The sequence below is a fragment of the Bactrocera dorsalis genome, chromosome 2 (assembly GCF_023373825.1).
Source record: "Bactrocera dorsalis isolate Fly_Bdor chromosome 2, ASM2337382v1, whole genome shotgun sequence".
Taxonomy (NCBI): Eukaryota; Metazoa; Arthropoda; class Insecta; order Diptera; family Tephritidae; genus Bactrocera; species Bactrocera dorsalis.
The window spans coordinates 76,646,581-76,672,451 of NC_064304.1; the positions used below are offsets into that span (position 1 = coordinate 76,646,581).

The following is a 25,871-nucleotide window of genomic DNA, read 5'->3' on the forward strand; positions in this document are numbered from 1 at the left end:
GCACGTGACATTTAGAACGCGACATATTTGCCTTCCATGATTCTAATGACGATTACCATAATAATTCCAATTAAAAAAATGAAATTGAGAACAAAAATAAAAATTGATATATGAAAATAAGTAAAAATAAATGAGAAATGTTTTTTTTTATGAAATATTTTTTTTTTCAATGAATATGAGGTTTGAGCTACTTTTAATTTCAAATGATCGTCACAGGAGATCAAATGCAGGTTTCGGATGCCGGGAATATTTAATATCCTGTAAACCAATTTAAAAACCAGTTAGTGTTATCTAAATCCGACCATTTTAGCAAAATAAATAAAAATTTATTTCAAAAGCTCCGACGTCATATTATTTGTTTTGACACCATCGAAACCCTAATGCGCTATCTAAAACAAGCTATCAATCCGAATGTCACGAACGGCTTACAATGTGAACATAAAGTTTTGGCAGAAATACAAAATGAATTAGTGAGGCAATTTCCTGGGGTTAAATTCGTACACACGGAAAAACTTGCAATTGATTTAACCAACAAGAGTGACCAACTAGAAACAATCGTTACGGAACATAATCGAGCTCATCGATGTCTGAACGAGAATTTTCAACAAATCTCAAATGAATATTATTTTCCAAACATGAGAAAAATGCTAAAATCATTAATTGTGAACTGCAGAATTTGTTTGCAAAACAAATATCAAAGAAAACCATTTGATCCTGGTATTGGAAAAACCCCCATACCGAAATACCCCAGAGAAATACTCCATATTGATATTTTTATCACAACCAAACAGCATTTTTTAACTTGTATTGACAAGTTTTCTAAATACGCCATTGTTAAGCCAATAGCTTCACGTTCCACAGTTGATATAAAAGATGCAATGCTAGAAATACTGCTAATTTTTAAAAATACCAAAACTATAGTATCTGATAATGAAAAAGCTTTCCATTCCATCCTTCTTAAAAGTCTTCTTAGGGATAATTTTTCAATCGAACAGTTTTTTATTCCTACACTTCATAGCGAGAGTAATGGACAGGTTGAGAGGTTCCACTCCACATTGCTGGAAATTGCCCGCTGCATCAAGGAACAACAACAAATAAATGAGACTAATGACCTAATGTTATTAGCCACACACAAATATAATACTAGTATCCATTCTGTCACAAACTTGAAGCCAATTGAAGCTCTCTATAGCTCATCAATAGAAACACTAGAAACGATAAGAAATAAATTGAAACTTGCACAAGAAAAGACGCTAGACAGATTTAATAAAAACAAAAATACTAAAATGTATAAGCCTGGCGAAAAGGTGTTTCTTAAAAGGAATAAAAGACTGGGAAACAAGTTCAGCAGTATTTATATTGAAAAGGTTATTGAAAAGGATTTGGGAACAACGGTACTAATAGATGGTAAAAAGATTCACAAAAGCATTATACGTTAGACATTTTTTGTATGTAAACTCATTATTCATACTGTTATAATCAACTTATATGCCAGAAATTAAAAAAAGTATACATCTAAAAAATTATAAGAAATTAGTATTAAAATAAAATCCACAAGCATCTAATCTTGAATATTTACCTTTATTTTAAGTTCAAGATAAAAAATGTAAAAATGAAATACTACTTTTTGTTATTTGGATATTTGTACGCCAAACCAATTAAAAAAAGGCACACTGTCACAACAACTGTTAACATCTGCATCACAACCTACTGATGGCGTTGCACTTTTAAATGATACAATACAAATGCAATGTTGATGGAGTAACGAAACCATACTATTGAACTGTAGCCTAAAACAAGAGCTGGTCATCGAACCGGGGACGATTCGATCTTATGGAGGGGAATAGTTAGTGGATCGACCCTCATCTCAACTCCCCTAAAGGCATCATTGAATCCGCTCGTGTCTTTTTCTTCATTATTACCATTCATAATCTAATTACGCTTAGCTGTAATAATTCCAAAAGAAAATCATATATGTAAATGACACCCTACTGCCCGAACATTTATTGCCGATGACCTTCATTGAAAAGGTATGATAATGGCATGCTGCGTTGGAAAGTTTGCACACGGCACGCTAAGCGACATCAACTTGCGGTAACTAAATCTATGGAAAGCGTCCGCTGATCGCATACCTGACACCATCAACAACAACCTGTTTATTCCATTTGGTATTTGCGTACGCTTGGTAGGGTTAGTTTTTTAAGGAAAAGTATCTGTATCGAATCAGAGAAAAAATCAGAATAAATGTGATTGCCGAAGTGAGCAAGTGTCTGGTCTTTTAATTTATATAAAAATGAATCGCAAAATGTGTTGGTAAGCGCATAACTCAAAAACGCCTCGACCAATTTTGCCAATTTTTTTTTTTAATGTTTGTTGAGGCTCAAGGATGGTTTTTGTGGGAAGAAAAACTCGAATAATTGCCGGAAAACCCCTAAAAACAGCCCGTTTCTTTTTCCCATACAAACGAATGAATGTTTGTTTATTAGTAAAGGTAAGGGAACGACTGAACCAATCTTAATGAAATTTTCAGAGAATGTTCTGTGTGAATCGGGAAGGGGTAGAAATAAAAAAAACTGTAAGGTTTTCGTGAGGAAAAGTCGGATAATTGGATTATTCCAAAAAGTTAATTTTTTCAATACAATTTTTCTTTTAAATTTTTTTGTTTTGTTTTTCTATTATTTGAATCGTTCAAATTTGTCGTTTGCTTCAAAAAATTTTGAAAATTGTTCAGTGAAAATGTTATGTGTGTTGCACACAAAGTGATCAATTACAGATTGAAATTTATTACGATACCACGAAGAGGTCGCGCTAATATCCATCGGCGTTCTTTTTGGCATCAACATACATGACCGAGTACTCCCAGGACGCGAAGACATACGTGCGGTATTATGGATCGCGGTCAATCAGCAAGACTTTTCAAGCAACAGCTTCGATGGACTTTATCTTGAAGTAACGTACATATATATGGTGCTGTTAGATGCTAGATGTACTCTCTTTAGTGGCAAAAGAAAGGTTTATCGCACGCATACATTCTTCTTTGAATTGTGGATGGTGGTTACACCAGATCAAATTGATGATATCATTTAAAATTCCTGATGCAAAGAAAGATCCAGTATTATAAAAAACCAATAAGGTTAATGGACCTTGCGGACACCACAATCCCACTTCGGTTTGTATGTCTCACAATAAATTCACGAAACAGTATCCACGTGCTTTTCTTTCGGAAACACAAACTAGAAATGATGGATATCCACTCTATCGGCGTTGCTCACCAGACGACAATGGCAGAACATTCAGCATTAAATTTGGAAGAGTGAATATCGAAGTTGACAACACGTGGATCGTACTATATTCACCATTATTGTCTAATTCACATTCAAAACTCATAACAATGTTGAGTACTGTGGTTTGGTGTAATCGATAAAATACGTTTGTAAATAAGTCACCAAAGGAAGCAACATGGCGGTTATTGGTCTTGAACGATACGGTCGATACGTGAACTGTAATAAAGCGCTTTGTAGGATATTTAATTTTGCAATTCATGATCCATTTGCGAGAACATTGCTCTATTCGGAAATGTCTTGATTTTAGACTTGGAATGCATCGTTGAAGAAATAATTACGCAGAAAGCAAGGCCAACCAGTAGATCCAGCACATCCAGGAGTGTTCTTAACTAATTCATTAGCACGAATTTACACAATCCACCCGACGACAAAACGACGATTGTTTCTACCTTCAGTTGCTATTGATTAATGTACGCGGTTCAACTTCATTTGAGTCATTGCGTACTGCGAATGATAAGGTGTGTGCATATTTTGAGAAGCAAGCCAGCAATTACAAATTCTGGAAAATGATAATCACTGGAATGCAAGTGAAGTTCACACACTTTTCGCGATAATCATTTTGACATATTTGCCTTTTCTACTTAAAAATTATTCGAGAATGAGCTATGAAATGTTACTATAAATAATATAGTTTTTGTAGGGGAAAAATTTACAAAAAACCCTTGAAGAATATTATCTTAACCTACTTATTTCTAATTTATAACTAAGAATATATTTTACATAAGTTAATTAATTAATCTATACTAATATTATAAAGCTGAAGAGTTTGTTTGTTTGAACGCGCTAATCTCCGAAACTACTGGTTCGAATTGAATAATTCTTTTTGTGTTGGATAATCACGCTGCGACCAATAGGAGCGAAGAAACAGTGGTAAATGTGTAAAAAACGGGGGAAGTTATTTATCTTTGAGGGCTTCCGTTCCTTGCGCTGCGAAAGCGGTTCAAGATACACAAAAGTTATGTATGAAAGAATTATTTCTCTTTTAATGATCTAAAAAAAAGTCCGTGAGTACCGTTTTTGTGATAACTAATTTGGTCGAAATTATTTGTTAGAGTTGTATTAACATAAAAATATTAATTTTTCTATATTTATTGTTATTTTCTTCTGTCGTTACACGCAGTATAAAACTATTCAAATTTTTTAGGTAATCCGTAATTTTTGTGGTTAGCAGTCATTTTATTATTTTAGATCTTACTCGCTGATGTTAATTCTTATTCTGCTTATCTTAGAAAATGCCACGGAAGCGGAAATCTGGTATGATCAAAATGGCATGGTAGTTTTATTGACTGGTGATTTCCGTCAAACCCTCCCAGTGATTCAGAGGGGGACACCAGCAGATGAAATTCGAGCGTGAATTAAATCATCCCGCTTATGGTCGACAGTTGAAAAACTCCGCCTGAAAACGAATATGAGAGTGCATCTTCATAATGACGTGGATTCAGGACTTTACGCAGAAATGTTGTTGAAAATTTGTGATGGTTGTTTAGATGTTGACGTTGAAGGCTACATATTACTGTCAAGAGAATTTTGTGATTTAGTAGAAAGTGATGTGGATTTCATTACTAATGTTTTTCCGAAATTGCGCCAAAGTTTGTGTAGTGATCAGTGGTTGTGTGCAAGAGCAATATTAGCACCAAGAAATGAAATTGTTAATAGGATCAACACTGATATTTTAAACGAGGTTCAGGGAAAAATTGAGGAATATTTTTCAATGAATACAATTATAGATACGGAACTAAGTACTTCATATTTTGTGGAGTTTTTAACTCACTTGAACTATCGGGTGTACCGTCACATAAACTTCAATTGAAACTAAATGTACCAGTAATGCTTATGCGAAATCTAGATGCTCCTCTGCTATGTAATGGAACAAAGCTTCGGATAACAAAATTGGGACGGAACATACTTGGTGCTACTATTGTCACAGGTGTCGGTAAGGGAAATAGTGTTATAATACCTCGGATACCAATTGTTCCCACTGACTTTCCATTCAAATTTAAAAGGGTTCAGTTTCCCGTCAAGCTTAGCTTTGCTGTTTCTATAAAGAAGGCACAAGAACAATCATTACAGGTAGCAGGAGTGCATTTAGAAAACCCATGCTTCTCTCATAGTCAACTTTATGTAGCCTGTTCACGTGTATCTAAAGCTCAGAATTTGCACATATTTGCACACGATGGGAAAACTTATAACATGGTCTTCAAAAATATACTAGATTAACACTCTGTATTTTATTTTTTTAAATTGTTAGAATTCAGAATTATTTATTTTTGTTACGGTGAAATATATTTTAACATTGTTTGTTGCATTTCAATACGCATATTTTAAGGTGTTGAAACTTCATTGTCTGTAGTAATTTTTAAAAATTGTTGATCTCAGCCCAGCAATAAAATTTAGTTATCATTTTGACTCATTTCTATTATTATACCCTTACCCTTTATCTCTCATACTTATTTAATGGCTCCACTGCGGGCGAAGCCGCGGGTAAAGAGCTAGTGATGTATATATTTATGCTTTGTACTCACCACCAAGACACAGCATATAAGCTTCTGAATACGAAAGCTTCTATAGCGGTCTCGGTCCAAGATTTTTTGTAGGAGGAGATTACAATGCTAAGCATCCCTGGTGGGGCTCACGTATGTATTTCAAACCCAAAGGGTAGAGAGCTTTACAAATGCATTATAAAAAAAAAGAGAGTGTGCTTATGACCGCACGGATGAAGTAAAACTTCTTTCTCTCTATCTATATGTATATATAGGAATGTGTGTGTGCAATATATACATGTATGCACATATACATATATTTATTTCCTACAAATATTTAAATATATTTTATGTTTTCATTAGTAAAATGGAGGATGGAGTCATGTGTAGACATTCACGCAAGTGAGGAAAGTTCTCTGATCGCCATTCACTTGGGAGTGGCCAGAAACGATTCTTTTACATATGACTCAAGCAGCTCACGACTTCCGGTCTTTGACCAAGTATCCTCTGGGTAGCCTAAGAACATCCGTTTGAAGGCGAGCTAAAGTGAGAAGGCGAAATATCCCCTACTTAGAGTTGTGCGCTGGGTTTGGGACCCGCCACGTAAAAACACACCCCCAATGAAAATCAACTATAAGCCTCGGATGAGAGACCCCCTTTTGATGACGACCGTGGCAAACGAAATAAGGACTACGAACTAAGTGCATGCACCTGGAATGTCCGGTCCCTTAATTGGGAAGGTGCCGCTGCCCAGCTGGTTGATGTCCTCGTGAAAATAAAGGCTGACATCACCGCCGTCCAAGAAATGCGATGGACTGGACAAGGACAGAGACGCGTAGGTCTTTGTGACATCTACTACAGTAGCCATATAAAGGAGCGCAAGTTTGGTGTTGGATTCGTGGTGGGAGAGAGACTCCGTTGCCGAGTACTATCATTCACTCCGGAGAATGAACGTCTAGCCACAATCCGCATGAAAGCGAGGTTCTTCAACATATCGCTGATTTGCGCCCACGCCCCGACGGAAGAGAAGGACGATGTGACCAAAGATGCCTTTTATGAGTGCTTGGAGCGCACTTATGAGAGATGCCCCCGCCACGATGTCAAAATCGTGCTTGGCGACTTCAACGCCAGGGTGGGCAAAGAAGGTATCTTTGGCACTACGGTCGGTAAATTCAGCCTCCACGAGGAAACATCCCCAAATGGGTTGAGGCTGATCGACTTCGCCGGGGCCCGAAATATGGTTATCTGTAGTACTAGATTCCAGCATAAGAAGATACATCAAGCTACCTGGCTGTCTCCGGATCGAAAAAGCACCAACCAGATCGATCATGTTGTGATAGACGGAAGACACGTCTCCAGTGTTTTAGATGTGCGTGCGCTCCGAGGTCCTAACATCGACTCGGACCACTATATTGTTGCAACCAAAATTCGCACCCGCCTCTGTGCAGCAAAAAACGCACGCCAACAAACACAAGGAAGGTTCGACGTCGAGAAGCTGCAATCACAACAGACAGCCGAACGATTCTCTACTCGGCCTGCACTCCTGCTCTCTGAGAGCACTCATCAACAACTCGGTATAAGGGAAATATGGAACGGCATTTCAAACTCCTTACGTACAGCTGCAACCGAAACCATTGGTTTTCGGAAAGTGCAAAAGAACAGCTGGTACGACGAGGAGTGCCGTGTCGCAGCGGAGAGAAAACAGGCTGCCTACCTCGCAACGTTACGATCGACCACAACACGTGCGGGATGGGATAGATACCGAGAGTTGAAGAGGGAAGCGAGACGCATTTGCAGACAGAAGAAGAAAGAGGCCGAAATGCATGAGTACGAACAGCTCGATAAGCTGGCCGACAGGGGTAATGCTCGAAAATTCTACGAAAAGATGCGGCGACTTACAGAAGGTTTCAAGACCGGAGCATACTCTTGTAGAACCCTCCAAGGTGATCTAGCCACCGATGCCCAGAGCATACTTAAATTATGGAGGGAACACTTCTCCAGCCTGCTGAATGGCAGTGTACGCACAACACCAGGAGAAGGCGAACCCGATACCCCAATCGATGACGATGGAGCAGGCGTTCCATTGCCCGACCATGAAGAAGTTCGAATAGCAATTGCCCGACTGAAAAACAACAAAGCGGCAGGGGCCGATGGATTGCCGGCCGAGCTATTCAAATACGGCGGCGAAATATGGTCGGAAGAAAGTATGCCCAACGATTGGAAATTAAGTGTGCTATGCTGATAAAAAAGGAGACCCCACAATCTGCGCCAACTACCGTGGGATTAGCCTCCTCAACATCGCATATAAGGTTCTGTCGAGCGTATTGTGCAAAAGATTAAAGCCCACCGTCAACAAACTGATTGGACCTTATGTGGCTTCAGACCTGGTAAATCAACAACCGACCAGATATTCACCATGCGCCAAATCTTGGAAAAGACCCGTGAAAGGAGAATCGACACTCACCACCTATTCGTCGATTTCAAAGCTGCTTTCGACAGCACGAAAAGGAGCTGCCTTTATGCCGCGATGTCTGAATTTGGTATCCCCGCAAAATTAATACGGCTGTGTAAACTGACGTTGAGCAACACGAAAAGCTCCGTCAGGATCGGGAAGGACCTCTCCGAACCGTTCGATACCAAACGAGGTTTCAGACAAGGCGACTCCCTATCGTGCGACTTCTTCAATCTGCTGCTGGAGAAAATTATTCGAGCTGCAGATCTTAATCGAGCAGGTACAATCTTTTATAAGAGTGTACAGCTGCTGGCGTATGTCTCAACACCCGCGCCGTTAGTTCTGCTTTCTCCAGACTGAACAAGGATGATGAACGAGGGCAAGACGAAATATCTCCTGTCATCAAACAAACAGTCGTCGCACTCGCGACTTGGCTCCCACGTCACTGTTGACAGTCATAACTTTGAAGTTGTAGATAATTTCGTCTATTTAGGAGCCAGTATTAACACCACCAACAATGTCAGCCTGGAAATCCAACGCAGGATTACTCTTGCCAACAGGTGCTACTTCGGACTGAGTAGGCAATTGAAAAGTAAAGTCCTCTCTCGACGAACAAAAGCCAAATTCTATAAGTCGCTCATAATTCCCGTCCTGCTATATGGTGCAGAGGCTTGGACGATGACAACAACCGATGAGTCGACATTGCGAGTTTTCGAGAGAAAAGTTCTGCGAAAGATTTATGGTCCTTTGCGCATTGGCCACGGCGAATATCGCATTCGATGGAACAGCGAATTAAAAGACAGCGGCTACGCTCTAGGTCATGTTGTCCGGCTGGATGAAAACACTCCGGCTCTGAAAGTATTCGACGCAGTACCCGCCGCGGAAAGCAGAAGAAGAGGAAGACCTCCACTCCGTTGGAAGAACCAATTGGAGAAGGACCTGGCTTCGCTTGGAATATCCAATTGGCGCCACGTAGCGAAGAGAAGAAACGACTGGCGCGCTATTGTTGACTCGGCTATAATCGCGTAAGCGGTGTCTACGCCAGTAAAGAAGAAGAAGATTAGTAAATTAATATTTTTGCATAGATCTTTTATTTTTTGCATTGTTTTATTCGTTATTTTCATTATTGGGTACATCAGTTATTACTGTGGTTGATTGTAAAACCGAGACAATAGGCTTATGATATGAGAAATACGATACATATATTTTAGAATTAAAATTAGACAGAAATCTAGAAAAAACTGCATCGATTGTTGTTCCATGTCTTGTAGTTTGCTCATTACGGTCATTATTCATTTGTAATTCTAATTTATCTCGTAGAAAGTTTCTCAAGAGTTGTCCATCTTCGGATGCGAAATTGATATTGAAATCTCTTGCTAAGATTAGTGGCAACGTATGATAGTTTTCTCCTAGTTCCTCAGAACCTACTCGACCATAAATCATAAGTCTTCTGTATATAAACTTTATGATATTATTAACTGTGTTATTGGGCGACATGTAAACAACTACCATTATGATGTTTGTTCCATCGTCCTAAACACGGGAAAAATTAGGAAAATTTATTTTAATTTTATTTCTCTTTATGTTTATTTAAATAAAGTAATATTTCAAATAAATTATATTTATTTCCACTATTACAAAGTGAAGATGTGCAAAATGAACTTAATTTCTTCAAAGAAAATTGATGACCTTCATGAAATGTGCATATTCGCATTATTTCGTTATCATTTCCATATTTGTACCAATAGAATTTCTATGGCATATACATACATACATATGTATATTATTTCTTTGGCACATTTGTCTGTATGTTACGAAAACAAATGCGAGCCACATACATATGTACATATGTACATACATTCAAATAACAAGTGTCGCACGCATCTTTCGCATCTCCGTTGTCACGGACAATCAATGGCCGAAACTCAAAGAGTCACGCCCGGAACACATAGAGCGGGGCAGGCTGCAAGCGACATCTGTCACATATTAAAATACTCACGTTCTTATGGACACAGTTATGTAGTTGTGCAGCTGTCTAAATAACAGTGTCCTTAAGAATGTGTGTATTTCAATATCAGATTCAGATGGCGCTTGCAGTCTGCCGCGTTCTATGTGTTCAGCACATCAATCTGTCGAAGCATTGACGCGACGAGACGCGAAAGAAACTAACAAACGATCGCCGATTGTTACCGCTTCCCTTGCCGCTGTAACAGCTTCGCCTTCAAACGTGCGTAAATATGTATGCATATGTATGAACTTGCATAAGGAGCATGCATGCATGTGTTTATGTCTTCATATTCATATTCATGCATACATATATTTATGTCTCTTCATATTCTTGCGTATGTGAGACAGAGAACATAATGTATTTTGTACACATTTTCGATGTCAAAATGAAACAAAATATAAACACACATAATTACATATGTATGTTCGTGAATATGCGCGACCGCTTGGTCTTTTAATATGTACATATGTTAAATGAAATGTCGTAAATTTGGCAACACGGTGAGCCTTCTCTATATTATACGTTCTCTGCGTTCGCCTCGCCTGATCACACTTTTCGTTTCACGTTCGCCTAATCACACTTTTCGTTACGCGTTCGTCAGCTTACTCCCCAAGCCAATTACCGTTCGCCTCGCCTGATCACACTTTTCGTTACACGTTCGCCTGATCACACTTTTCGTTTCACGTTCGCCTGATCACACTTTTCGTTACGCGTTCGTCAGCTTACTCCCCAAGCCAAGCGCGCCTAAAGAAGTTTTACTTCAAAAATAATTTAAAAACTCTGTCAAGCGGTGAGCCAACCTATTGGCCAAGTGATCCATTGAAAATTCCTGACCTCTTTGATTTTGCTGTATATAAAGGTATCCCAACTCAGCTTTTAGATGCGGTTAGCTCAGAAGAATTAAGCCCTGATCACTCGCCAATTATTGTCAGCTACAACACATTAATCAATGTTAAACCACGACAATATTCTGCTTTAAGCTACAAAAGTGATATTTGCTTTTTTCAAGACTGGTTAACTCAAAATATAGTACTTAACACCTCTATTAAAACTTCAGCTGAACTGGATGATACAGTTGAAGATTTTACTAACTTAATTCATGAAGCTGCTTATGCTGCTACTCCCCGAAAGAGGAATAAATTCTCGCCACACAACTTATTTTACGTGTCTACAGAAATTAGAGCATTAATACAGAATAAAAGACGTTTACGGAAAAAATGGCAAATCAGCAGAAATCCAACTGACAAAACTATTTTAAGCAAAGCCACAAAGGAGCTAAAAGAAAACTAGCTGATTTTAAAAATAAATCGATATCCGAATATATTGTAAGTTTAAATTATAGAAATAATGAAGACCATAAGATATGGAATGCTATAAAATACATAAAACGGCCTAAAAAAAGAAATGTACCTATCAAAGACAGTAACAACGTTTGGTGTAGAACAGATAAAAGTAAAGGAAATGCATTTAGTAAATACCTTGAAGCAACTTTCACTCCTTTTGATAACAGTGGCAGGAACAATGATGCTAAAATATTAGAATTCCTTGACATTGCATGTCAAATGTCTTTACCACTGAAGCATATTATACCCGCTGAAATACGTACTGAAATCGAGAAATTGCCTAACAAGAAAGCCCCAGGATATGACAAAATTGATGCCAAAGTAGCTAAACGCTTACTTAAAAAAGGAATTATGGTACTTACACTTATATACATATAATTCTATTTTAAGGCATTCCATTTCCCTACTCAGTGGAAGTGTGCTGAAATTGTGATGGTGCCTAAACCAGCTAAATCAGAGAACGAAATCAGTTCATATAGGCCAATCAGTTTGTTGTCACTATTCTCCAAAATATTTGAAAAAATATTTTTGCGCAGAGTATTGCCAATACTAAAAGAGAATAAGGTGATACCTAAACACCAATTTGGGTTTCGTCGATATCATGGTACTCCCGAACCATGCCATCGTGTAATTAATCACATTATTGCTTCTGTTTAAATGAGTTCAGCATCCACCCCCTCTACACGGTAAAACTGGCGCATCCTAATGCGACAGCTTAATTCACCACAGCTGATGACTCCAACACAACTCAGCATACCTATACACTCACTCAACGAAAAGGCTGGACAAGGAGAAAGCAGACACAATCGTTCACACTATCGGCACAGCAACTTTCTTTTTTTTTGGATCAATTCGTTCGACACACTGCGCACATCGTTTCGCTCGTCAACAGCTCGACCCTCAACACATTCACTTAGAAACTACGCTGTGTCGACACCTTTTAACTCAATGTTTACACAATTCAATATTCAGATCTACATATTAACTTCGTTTTCCCACCAGTTCCTGCGAGCATCAATCCAACAACCAACTGTGTTTAATCACCACTTTTCTGAAACTATTTAAGTACTATTAAGCCTTTTATTGTATTCTAAATATACATATCAAAGATTAAAATAATTGCGTACGAAATTAACCGCGTATTTTCATTTTGAATTCTTAATCGCGGGTGTTAGTGAGCTGGAATACCCTAACAAATTGGGGGGTTTAAACATGGTCCTTCGAGCCATACAGAAAGGCACATTGGTAAATACAAGCAATTAAAAAGTGAAGTGCAGTGACAAAAAACAAAAAATATAATAAAATATAGAAAATATATATATATGCACATATGTACAGAACATACATATAAAGAAACAGTGTGATACAACAACACAAAAAAAAGTGAAATCGAAAGTGCAGTCACCCACCAAAGAACCAAGTAAAAGTGCAGTGAAGCATATACGAGTACAAGTGCAAAAACAAAAGAAAAAAGGAAAAAACGAAACAGTGAAAACTAATATAAAACCCCCAACGTCAAAAACAACACAATAATTAAAAATTAATTAACTAAAAATTTTCTACTAACAAAATAAAAACGGGCGCGAAACTTAAAAAATCATTTTAAATTAATATATAATAAAACTAAAACCAAGAGACACCAACACAGCCGAACAGCGGAACAGGAGCGACTATCGACTCAGCAACAGTAGGACAACAGAAAGCACACACTCACCCGATTCTGCCGATTCTGGCATACTTATGTATAAATACATCTCCCCATAACCCTTGAGGGAAATCAAAGTGAGTGTATCCATTCCACATTTGATTTTTATGATTATAATTGTATATAATATGTGTATATGTATATGTATGTATCGTTGCGCCAACGGTCAACAGCATAAAACCGATAGCTTCTAAATCCGTTTAATAAAAACGGTTAGTGAAAGCTCGGCGGTAAATTCAGTTACCGATATAATCGCAAAGCAAAACGTTAAATAATATATACATATATATATGTATCCTCAATATACATAACCAAATAAATTATTATTTGCCCTTAAAACTTCCTTCGTGTATACAATACACACTATCAATAAAACAATAAAAAATATAAAATATATTTATTCAAGTATTTACTTGCTAATTATTCTGGCAATACCGGAGGATGGAGTCATGTGTAGAAATTCACGCAAGTGAGGAAAGTTCTCTGATCGCCATTCACTTGGGAGTGGCCAGAAACGATTCTTTTACATATGACTCAAGCAGCACACGACTTCCGGTCTTTGACCAAATATCCTCTGGGTAGCCTAAGAACAACCGTTTGAAGGCGAGCTAAAGTGAGAAGGCGAAACATCCCCTGCATAGGGTTGTGCGCTGGGTTTGGGACCCGCCACGTAAAAAACACCCCCAATGAAAAACAACAAACAGCCTCGGATGAGAGACCCCCCTTTTGATGACGACCATGGCAAACGAAATAAGGACTATGATTTGAGGGCATGCACCTGGGATGTCGGGTCCCTTGATTGGGAAGGTGCCGCTGCCCAGATGGTAGATGTCCTCGTAAAGATAAAGGCTGACATCACCGCCGTCCAAGAAATGCGATGGACGGGACAAGGACAGAGACGCGTAGGTCTTTGTGACATTTACTACAGTGGCCATATAAAGGAGCGCAAGTTTGGTGTTGGATTTGTGGTGGGAGAGAGACTCCGTCGCCGAGTACTATCATTCACTCCGGAGAGTGAACGTCTAGACACAATCCGCATCAAAGCGAGGTTCTTCAACATATCGCTGATTTGCGCCCACGCCCCGAAGGAAGAGAAGGACGATGTGACCAAAGATGCTTTTTATGAGTGCTTGGAGCGCACTTATGAGAGATACCCCCGCCACGATGTCAAAATCGTGCTTGGCGACTTCAACGCCAGGGTGGGCAAAGAAGGTATCTTTGGCACTACGGTCGGTAAATTCAGCCTCCACGAGGAAACATCCCCAAATGGGTTGAGGCTGATCGACTTCGCCGGGGCCCGAAATATGGTTATCTGTAGTACTAGATTCCAGCATAAGAAGATACATCAAGCTACCTGGCTGTCTCCGGATCGAAAAAGCACCAACCAGATCGATCATGTTGTGATAGGCGGAAGACACGTCTCCAGTGTTTTAGATGTGCGTGCGCTCCGAGGTCCTAACATCGACTCGGACCACTATATTGTTGCAACCAAAATTCGCACCCGCCTCTGTGCAGCAAAAAACGCACGCCAACAAACACAAGGAAGGTTCGACGTCGAGAAGCTGCAATCACAACAGACAGCCGAAAGATTTTCTACTCGGCTTGCACTCCTGCTCTCTGAGAGCACTCGTCAACAACTCGGTATAAGGGAACTGTGGGACGGCATTTCAAACTCCTTACGTACAGCTGCAACCGAAACCATTGGTTTTCGGAAAGTGCAAAAGAACAGCTGGTACGACGAGGAGTGCCGTGTCGCAGCGGAGAGAAAACAGGCTGCCTACCTCGCAACGTTACGATCGACCACAACACGTGCGGGATGGGATAGATACCGAGAGTTGAAGAGGGAAGCGAGACGCATTTGCAGACAGAAGAAGAAAGAGGCCGAAATGCTCGAAAATTCTACGAAAAAATGCGGCGGCTTACAGAAGGCTTTCTTTGCAAAATATGGTCAGGTGAAAGCATGCCCAACGATTGGAATTTAAGTGTGCTATGCCCAATCCATAAAAAAGGAGACCCCACAATCTGCGCCAACTACCGTGGGATAAGCCTCCTCAACATCGCGTACAAGGGCGTATTGTGTGAAAGATTAAACCCCACCGTCAACAAACTGATTGGACCTTATCAGTGTGGCTTCAGACCTGGTAAATCAACAACCGACCAGATATTCACCATGCGCCAAATCTTGGAAAAGACCCGTGAAAGGAGAATCGACACTCACCACCTATTCGTCGATTTCAAAGCTGCTTTCGACAGCACGAAAAGGAGCTGCCTTTATGCCGCGATGTCTGAATTCGGTATCCCCGCAAAACTAATACGGCTGTGTAAACTGACGTTGAGCAACACGAAAAGCTCCGTCAGGATCGGGAAGGACCTCTCCGAGCCGTTCGATACCAAACGAGGTTTCAGACAAGGCGACTCCCTATCGTGCGACTTTTTCAATCTGCTGCTGGAGAAAATTATTAGAGCTGCAGAACTGAATCGAGCAGGTACAATCTTTCATAAGAGTGTACAGCTGCTGGCGTATGTCTCAACACCCGCGCCGTTAGTTCTGCTTTCTCCAGACTGAACAAGGATGCAAAACAAATGGGTCTGGCAGTGAACGAGGGCAAGACGAAATATCTCCTGTCATCAAACAAACAGTCGTCGCACTCGCGACTTGGCTCTCACGTCACTGTTGACAGTCATAAGTTTGAAGTTGTAGATAATTTCGTCTATCTTGGAACCAGCGTAAACACCACCAACAATGTCAGCCTGGAAATCCAACGCAGGATTACTCTTGCCAACAGGTGCTACTTCGGACTGAGTAGGCAATTGAAAAGTAAAGTCCTCTCTCGACGAACAAAAACCAAACTCTATAAGTCGCTCATAATTCCCGTCCTGCTATATGGTGCAGAGGCTTGGACGATGACAACAACCGATGAGTCGACGTTGCGAGGTTTCGAGAGAAAAGTTCTGCGAAAGATTTATGGTCCTTTGCGCGTTGGCCACGGCGAATATCGCATTCGATGGAACGATGAGCTGTACGAGATATACGACGACATTGACATAGTTCAGCGAATTAAAAGACAGCGGCTACGCTGGCTAGATCATGTTGTCCGGATGGATGAAAACACTGCAGCTCTGAAAGTATTCGACGCAGTACCCGCCGCGGGAAGCAGAGGAAGAGGAAGACCTCCACTCCGGTGGAAGGACCAAGTGGAGAAGGACCTGGCCTCGCTTGGAATATCCAATTGGCGCCATGTAGCAAAGAGAAGAAACGACTGGCGCGCTGTTGTTGACTCGGCTATAATCGCGTAAGCGGTGTCTACGCCAGTAAAGAAGAAGAATACCGCTTCGGCTTAGTAACTGTGAGAGGGTTACTTGCAAATGCAATACCGCTGCAGATTATTCAGCCGTGAGAGGGATAATTGCAAATTATACGGACAATACCGCTTCAGCTTATTAAGCTGTGAGAGGGATTGCTTCCAAAGAAGTAAACAAAGGCAGAAATAAGAATAAAACATAAAAAGAACAAATACAAACATACATATATACATATTCGCAAACGAAATATACATACATATGTAACCAAAATTTGATAAATACATACATATATATAAATATATTCAGTAGCGCTTTTAGCGCATATTTCTTACCGCGAATACATAGACGCGAAATATTATGCAAGTATATTGCCGAAAACTTTCGAATGTTGTATTCCTATAAACATAGGATACAAGAAATTAAATAAACTGCGCGAAAAATCAACATTGGTTGAAAAAATTAAAAATTGCAAACTAAGTACCTTTGTACATCTATTTAAATATTAAAAGTCCAATTTGGCGATTTCCGAGCATTTTCTTGTTCCTTGTCAAACAAGAACAAGCATAAGTGCACATATTTCATTTAACGCATATTATATGCACATATGCCTTGCATTCAGTGCGCGCTGATACAAGGGCGTACGGATAAAACCATAAAAAATATTTTTCCGATAAAAAAAAAATAAATACGCGAGCGATAAAGCGATAACGCATGCTTAAATTCTTATTTATTGAAAAGAGCTTTCGGTTATACATATTTTAATAATCCAATTTTTCGGAAATAAAAAACTCTTATTTACTAAAAAAGAGTTTTCGGGAACAAATTTTTCTATTATAATAAAACATACTTATATTTTATTAACTCAAATTTTTCTGAATGAGCAAAAGAATCTAAAGCAGAATTCTTCCGAAAATTCTTAATGACGATAAAAGCCCATGTACACCTGCTGAAGCTACACGCTCTAAGCAAGGTGCTACAAAGCAAAAAAGGGGGAGGGACATTTCTTATATTAAATTTATTTCGGAGAGTGACAGCTTGATTAAATACTGCACTCGATTTGCATCTTCACCGATTCAGGACAACTCTGAATCGGTACTAGAAATAAAATATAAGTCTATTGACAATTTTTGGACACACCTCCAAGCTGCATACGACTTAATAGTAGAAACTGATGATTCAGATCTACCAGAAAATTTTAAATCCTCGGCTTACGCCAAATACGAAAACTGCTTAGACCGCTATGAAGATACAAATGCAATGATATCAGATCAGTTAAAGCTTATGAAGTCAATTTCACCTACTCCCCACAGTAGAGTAGAGTTACCACAATTGCAAGCCCAAGAGGCAAGTTCAGGCATTCATCTCAAAGTGCCAGCGTGTGATACGGAAATATTTTATGGAGGTTATGAAGAATGGCAGTCCTTCCGGGACATGTTTACAGCCGTTTACATCAACCATCCACAACTATCAAAGGCACAAAAACTGTATCACCTCCGATACAAAACAAAAGGTCAAGCAGGCGAAATAGTTAAACAGTTCGCATTAAGTAAATGACGACAATTTCAATTTGGCTTGGGAAGCTCTAAAAGCTAGATTTGAAAACGAAAGAATACTGGTCGATAAGCAAGTAACGACACTATTAAACTTGTCTAAAATTAAGAAAGAAACAAGTGTAAAATTCATTAAACTAGAATCCACTCTTTCTAATTGTTTGTCGGTTCTATCGACACTTAATATCCCCACAGACAGCTGGGATCCTATTCTGGTAAACATTTGCACCGCCGCATTACCAGAAAAGTCGTTACTTTTATGGGAGCAATCGCTCTCATCACGAAAAAAGTGCCCAACGTGGCAACACATGAAAGATTTTCTCACCACCCAATATGAAATTGCGAAGAAGTTAGAAGAAAATATAATCAAAACTAAGAACATTAAACACGACCAACATAGAAGCTTAAATAGACCCCAAGCTAGAAGCAAAACCAAATCAAACAGAATTTCTAACAAAACACAATCGTTCACATCTGAACAACGAAAACATACGTCATGCGAACTATGTAAAAGAGGGCATAAACTTAAATCTTGCGAGAGGTTTAAAAACTTAAAAGTTAACGAACGAAATAATTTTGTCAGGTCAAAAAGACTTTGCACAAATTGTCTGTCACATGCGCATACATATAAAAATTGCAAAAGCAAATTTAATTGCTTACATTGTCACAAAAGACACCATTCAATGCTTCATTACAGCAGACATCCTAACTCACTCCAAAAAAGCGCTTACACAAAAAGAACCACGCGTTTAACAAAAGCAAATCCCGAAATCCACAATTCTAAAAATTACCAAGGCACACCATGTTGCCCAAAGGCACAAAAAGTTCAAACGCTCCACAGTGAAACACAAAGTGGACTAGTTACCGAACTAGTCACCACCATACCAACTCAAGTTGAGTATAATGAAAACAAATACCTTAATTCACAATTAAGTGAACTGCAAACGTTAAGAAAACTTCCAATAACAAACAAAACTATAAACGATCAGTATTGTGAGCACTTCTCTAAAGCCACAACTACTCGATCGGTACGTCGTACGACTACCACTAGAGCCACAATATTCCAATACCTCACATATTGGTAGAAAAAACAAAGTAAGATTTCGGTCTAACAATATTAAAAACTCAAGGACATACTACTTTTCGGCCCCGCAGGATGGCTTTCGCCAATAATGGAAAAACAAAAAAAAAATCTGAACAAATCCTAGAGCGGTGGCGCACTACTACTTGCAAAATTAATGCATATGCACTTAAATATTACCTACAATAAAATTTTCCAAAAAGTTGAATAATATTCACTACATAAGCGCTCCTCATAATGGTAGTTGGAGAGAATCTGTTGTACATCTTGAACATCCCACTTCAAAAATTATAATTATCAGGGATAATGGGATGCCCAACTTATTCCAGTGTGAGAGCGCCTCAAAATAAGCGTTTTTTATAACATTTTCTATTATGGCCAGATCGAACAAAATAAAAATTTTTGGGCATTTTAAATTAAAACACCCAACATTTAGTACGAATAAAAACTACTATATAGTGGTTATTTATTATATGGAGAAACTATTTAAATCTTTTTAAAGTATATTAAAACAATTGAATTTTGAACAATACCCAATAAAAGGATTTAAGCTTTTTAGCTCTTAATCAATAAATGTTTTTAATAAATTTCCATTGAAAATAATACTATGATGCACCACATTACAAAACGTTTCATCAAATACCTTTCAGTTTCATAAATTTATTTAATTTTCATTGTTTAACATTTTTTATAAGTGGTCTTGAACGATGCAACAAATCCCTCCGTTTTCATATTTTTTTGGTAAGATTTCAATCTGGCCATCGCTCGTTTCCAATTGCTAAACGTCAAAACCTCCTCAATCCAGTCAACTGTCAAAGTTTAGGTGGTTTTGACGTTTAGCAATTGTTCTCTCACTTCCAGTGAGAGAAGAGTTGGACATCTCTTTATCTCTGATAATTATAATGAAGCCGTTCGCAATTACCGGCCACTCTCCCGCAAGATCCCTCTTTTGTCACAGTCCTAACATCAGGGCTAAGGAGTACCCATTCTGGCCATATCTGGCCAGGCGTGGAGTTACTATCATAAATTGAATATCATACAAAATTTGCAACAATTGCCAATAACATAAAAAAACCAAACAATAAATAATCCGCATAATAAATCGATAAGTCGTCAATAAAGTCAAATAAACCCGCAAAATAAAGTTGCTTCTCTTAAGGGGGTATTCTAGTCTAGAAATTTGAAAAAAATCGAAATTTTTTTTTTTCATATTTCGATAGTTTTGATATTCAAAAATATCTCTCTAAAAGGATTTTTCAAAACTCAAATTATTTTCAAAGTTATAGCCATTTTAGTGAGCGAATATCGTACAACTGTTAAGCGAATATCGTATAACGTAAAACTTTAATCGCGTTTTTCTCGAAACTACTATTTTCAACACTTCTGACATGATTTCTCAAGTTCTAATGAACCGATTAACTTGAAATTTGGAGTGGACCTTCTTTATATATCTCTCTATGGTTGGAACTAGGATTATTAAAAAATTTTCATTTTTACTATTTTTAAAAAAATATGATCTTTGCCAAAAAACGGGCAAAAAATTCAAACAGTCGCCATTTACTGAAAATTTTTCTTTTTTATATTTCCTAGTTCAGACGATAGCGGCATTTGTACCGATTAAAATTTTTTTTTTTCGGATCACCCAAAGTGTTGGAATCGTGTCAGGAAGGGCGCCCCCTTGTTTTCAACCCCCGCCACGCCGCCACGCCGCAATTAATCAAATTATCACAATATTTTTTTTTTATTTTTTTTTGCATTCTTAAAATATCAATAAATATCTGATAGAAAATTGGATAGTAAAAATGTTCTTAGTTTTTTTTTTATTGGACTTTAAAAAATGCCGTTAAATAGCATTTCTAGACTAGAATACCCCTTAAGCATCCATTTGCATTTTAAAATTCATATTCAAATATGTATGTACAAGTGATATATTTTAAACCAAAAGCTGTTTCCTGCACACCCGAATAAATGTGAGTATATTACAACTGCATCATCAAATACTTCTGTTGTCAGAATGTATTCCGCGCCTCGGCTACTCCACCAGCAGTATGCCAAAATACAGACAACCACATATTCATGGAAAACTAGGCAAAATATTCGCCTAGGGGGCCCTGGATGTTTAAATGAGTTAAGCATCCACTCCCTCTACACGGTAAAACTGGCGCATCCTAATCCGACAGCTTATTTCACCACAGGACAAGGAGAAAGCAGACACAATCATTCACACACACACAGCAACTTTGGTTTTTTGGATCAATTCGTTCGACACACTGCGCACATCGCTTCGCTCGTCAACAGCTCGACCCTCAACACATTCACTTAGAAACTACGCTGTGTCGACACCTTTTAACTCAATGTTTACACAATTCAATATTCAGATCTACATATTAACTTCGTTTTCCCACCAGTTCTTGCGAGCATCAATCCAACAACCAACTGTGTTTAATCACCACTTTTCCGAATCTATTTAAGTACTATTAAGCCTTTTATTGTATTTTATATATACATATCAAAGATTAAAATAATTGCGTACGAAATTAACCGCGTATTTTCATTTTGAATTCTTAATCGCGGGTGTTAGTGAGCTGGAATACCCTAACAAATTGCTTTAGAACGTAAAGAATATTGTCCAGCTGCGTTTTTAGACATACAACAGGCATTTGATAAAGTTTGGCATCAAGGTCTACTATATAAATTAAAAAAAAAGTATTTTCCTCTCAAGTTTATCTAATTCTCAAGTCTTATTTAACAAGCAGGTCGTTTTATGTTAAAATAAACGACGAAACGTCCGACATAAAATACATAAATGCAGGAGTACCACAGGGAAGCGTTCTTGGCCCTGTACTATACACCACCTTTACATCAGACATTCCTGAAACTGAAAATGTATTAATTGCTATTTATGCTGATGATACTGCTCTATTGTCATCAAGCCAGACGCCAATTGAAGCAACCAATTTAGTTCAAAGAGAATTGATCAAGATAAAGACTTGGTTAGATTGCTGGAAAATGAAAGCAAACGTGAGTAAATCCGTACATGGTTTATTTACATTAAGGAGAAGCGACTGTCCTCCATTGCTCTTAAATGGCAATACTATTCCTAAAAGTGATAGCGTTAAATACCTCGGCATGCACTTGGACAAACGATTAACTTAGAAATAGCACATACAAGCCAAAAATAAACAATTAAAAATAAAAACCAAACAACTTTATTAGCTACTTGGACGTACATCGCAGTTACATCTTGAAAATAAATTACTATTATATAAATCTATACTAAAACCTATATGGACATATGGTGTGCAACTTTGGGACACTGCTTGTAATTGAAATATTGAAATTCTACAAAGATACCAATCGAGAACCCTAAGATTAATTACAAATGCGCCTTGGTTCATAACAAATAAAGACATTCATTCAGACCTGAATATACCTTTTGTTAAAGATGAAATAAAAAGATTTAGTTCAGTATATTTGCACAGGATAAGTTATCATGACAATCCTTTGTTATTAGATGATAGTAATGAAACTATTAGACTTAAAAGACATCATGTTCTAGATCTCCCATTTAGAAATTAAGTTAATGTTTAATTATATATGTAACTATGATTTTAAATGTATAATTAAAATTTTTTATATAAACTTTTGTATTTAGAACATATTGTTATATTGTATATTACTTTTGATCTCATGGGAGAGGTAATCGCGTTTATTTTTTTTCAGCATTTTTTTTCTTTTCGCGCAACTTTTTCTGCCTTAAACGGTTTTTTTCCTTTTGCTCTTTCCACAGCTTGCTATTATTTTTTTTCAATTTCGATAGCTTTGCGCAGTGTTTTCGCATTCTCTCAGCTGCTTTATCGCGATATTCTTTAAACTTAACGGGATTTGTGCTTAGCCACATGTTTTACCCATCTATATAGATAAATATACATGCTAAAAAAGCAAAAAAAAAATATTTTTGGAACAAAGTTCCTTACGGCAGGCTTGCAGAAGATAGGATTTTGCTGCGGGAGCTAACTGAAAAAAAAGTGATAGTAAAAACCGTAAGAAATATCCGTAAGAAATAACCTGTAAGATCGCTAGTTATAGCCTACTTTTAGGTCTTGCAAAATAATTAGGCATGAAAATCTGTAACATTATTGTGTATGCAAATTATGCATAGAGCGCAACAGACTGCAAACTACATCTGCCAAATATTAAAATACAGACGTTCTTATGGACACTGTTATTTTGACAGCTGCACGACTACACGACTGCAGGCCGACAGTTGTCGTTCCCGCTAACTTGAATATTTCCTATATTTGCCAACGGCAGTAGGACGACAGTAGAGTTGACAGTAGAATGGAAGATAGAAAGAGGAGGTAGAGTGGTGATGTCACTAATATGTGAAATGTAAAATTATTCACAGGTCTAACAAACTTGACGTTATTTTACAAATAAAAGCATAAAATAACTCTATTATATCATTTGTAATAACAATTGATAATTTAAAACAAAAAAAAATTTACCAATTTTTACTTATTTTTTGCATAAAAAAAATTTCACTTTGAACAAAATTTTAAAATTTCATAGAAGTGAAAGGTATTAGTATGGCCACAACGATATTGTGTACATGCAAAATGGACAGCTGTGTTGTCTTGTGTAAATGCCGGCCATGCTGTCGCAGTCATTGTGTTCACCACCTGAGAATTCTGCATGCACTAAATACGTTTATGGGGAGTTGAATTGTTGCATATTTTTTGGCGCAGGCTTTGAGGAAATAACCCGTAAGAAAAAGACTGTAAGATCGCTAGTTATAGCCTACCTTTAGGTTTTGCAAAATAATTAGGCATGAAAATCTGTAACATTATTGTGTATGCAAATTATGCATAGAGCGCAACAGACTGCAAACTACATCTGCCAAATATTAAAATACAGACGTTCTTATGGACACTGTTATTTTGACAGCTGCACGACTACACGACTGCAGGCCGACAGTTGTCGTTCCCGCCAACTTGAATATTTCCTATATTTTCCAACGGCAGTAGGACAACAGTAGAGTTGATAGTAGAATGGAAGATAGAAAGAGGAGGTAGAGTGGTGATGCCACTAATATGTAAAATTATTCACAGCTCTAACAAACTTGACGTTATTTTACAAATAAAAGCATAAAATAGCTCTATTACGAGTATATCATTTGTAATAACAATTGATAACTTAAAACAAAAAAAATATTTACCAATTTTTACTAATTTTTTGCATAAAAAAAGTTTCACTTTGAACAGAATATTAAAATTTCATTGAAGTGAAGGTATTAGTATGGCCACAACGATATTGTGTACGTGCAAAATGGACAGCTGTGTTGTCTTGTGTACATGCCGGCCATTGTTATGTTGCTGCCTTCTTACGAATGTTCATGTATTATCATGTGGTATTTGTTCTGCAAATTATATCGATTCTACATTATCCGAAGGAACTTCGTTCCTGCCTGGTGTCCCACGACAGCGCATTTCTTGTTCAAAAAAGTTATACTTACGGTAGCGAACGCGACACACTTCAAAAACCAATTAAAATATTTTGTATGAATCTAAGATACCGAAACTTTTTTTTTTTAATTTAGGTCACTAAAATTGATTTAAATAATAATTTGCAGCCACGTGTTACGATCGATCGCAAATTACTGATAAAAAATAATGATTTACGGACCAGAACGCGACAAAACAATATCAATGAAAGCAAAATAAAAATTTACCGTTATCGAGCTTCGCTTGGTCTCGTTGAATTTTTTGTATTCATTGTTGTTCCTAGCAAGATTTAATAAGACTAGTGCAAACATAATAAGAATTTACGTATTATCAAAAAATACAAAAATAAAAAGGCATTAAAGGTACATACACAAGGGCTACTTTCTACGCTATTTCAACTTTTAGGTAATTTTTCTAATAAAAACACTTGAGATAAGTTGCAAATCATATTATATTATAAAAATATATATATTTTTTATATAATATCAGAAAAAATTATTTGTTTATCACTAGTTTAATTATTGCTCCCGGTAGATCTTTCTATGGAAAAACCCGTATTTATTCATTGTTATATCGTACATACAATATTCTTAAGAAATTTCAATTCGATGAATTCTCAGAAATTGATATTATGTACGAAGAGCTCATAAGATAATTATCTGATAATCAAGCACAGCAAGTAGAATTTAGCAAAATTACTTACTCCATAAAAGTATCTGAAAAATATCTGGTGTACCGCACTAATTACAAATTGACCTAAATTTTTATTAGACTTAAAAAATTAATTATGGAATAATAATAATTTATTGTAAAAAATCACAATAAGCTACTTTCTTACATTTGCATTGTTAATGTGTTTAGTGTTTAAGTTTGGATCAAGAAGTTCTAAATGTGTACAACACAATTTTTTATATGTGCAAATCTAATAATTAGAGTTGTCATTAATGTATACGATTTTCAAATTCTGGTTCCGTAAGTGATGGTAGTTTATCATTATCATCCATGTCACTAGAATTAAAAATAATAAGTATGAAGTTAATTAGTTATATGAATAACATTTATAGCTGAGAGAGTAATAAAATTATATTTATATTAAATCTT

General features: G+C 37.3%; 2 protein-coding genes across 10 annotated transcripts in view; one reads left to right on the top strand and one right to left on the bottom strand.

Annotated features, from left to right (window-relative positions):
• Window positions 1-25,871, top strand: part of LOC105231136 (ubiquitin-conjugating enzyme E2 G1) — a 539,049-nt gene that overhangs the window by 172,845 nt on the left and 340,333 nt on the right. The window lies entirely within an intron of this gene.
• Window positions 9,369-25,871, bottom strand: part of LOC105225614 (calcium/calmodulin-dependent protein kinase kinase 2) — a 215,268-nt gene continuing 198,765 nt past the window's right edge. For 6 of the 7 annotated variants that reach the window (XM_049450020.1, XM_049450016.1, XM_049450013.1 and 3 more), the window contains one exon: window positions 25,204-25,778. Coding sequence is in view for 3 of the 7 variants with exons in the window: in XM_049450019.1 (XP_049305976.1) it covers window positions 25,712-25,778 (67 nt within the window). In the remaining 4 variants the exon portion in view is untranslated. Of the gene's footprint in view, window positions 9,810-25,203; window positions 25,779-25,871 lie in introns of those variants that run through there. The other variant, XM_049450018.1, reaches the window with a different exon arrangement.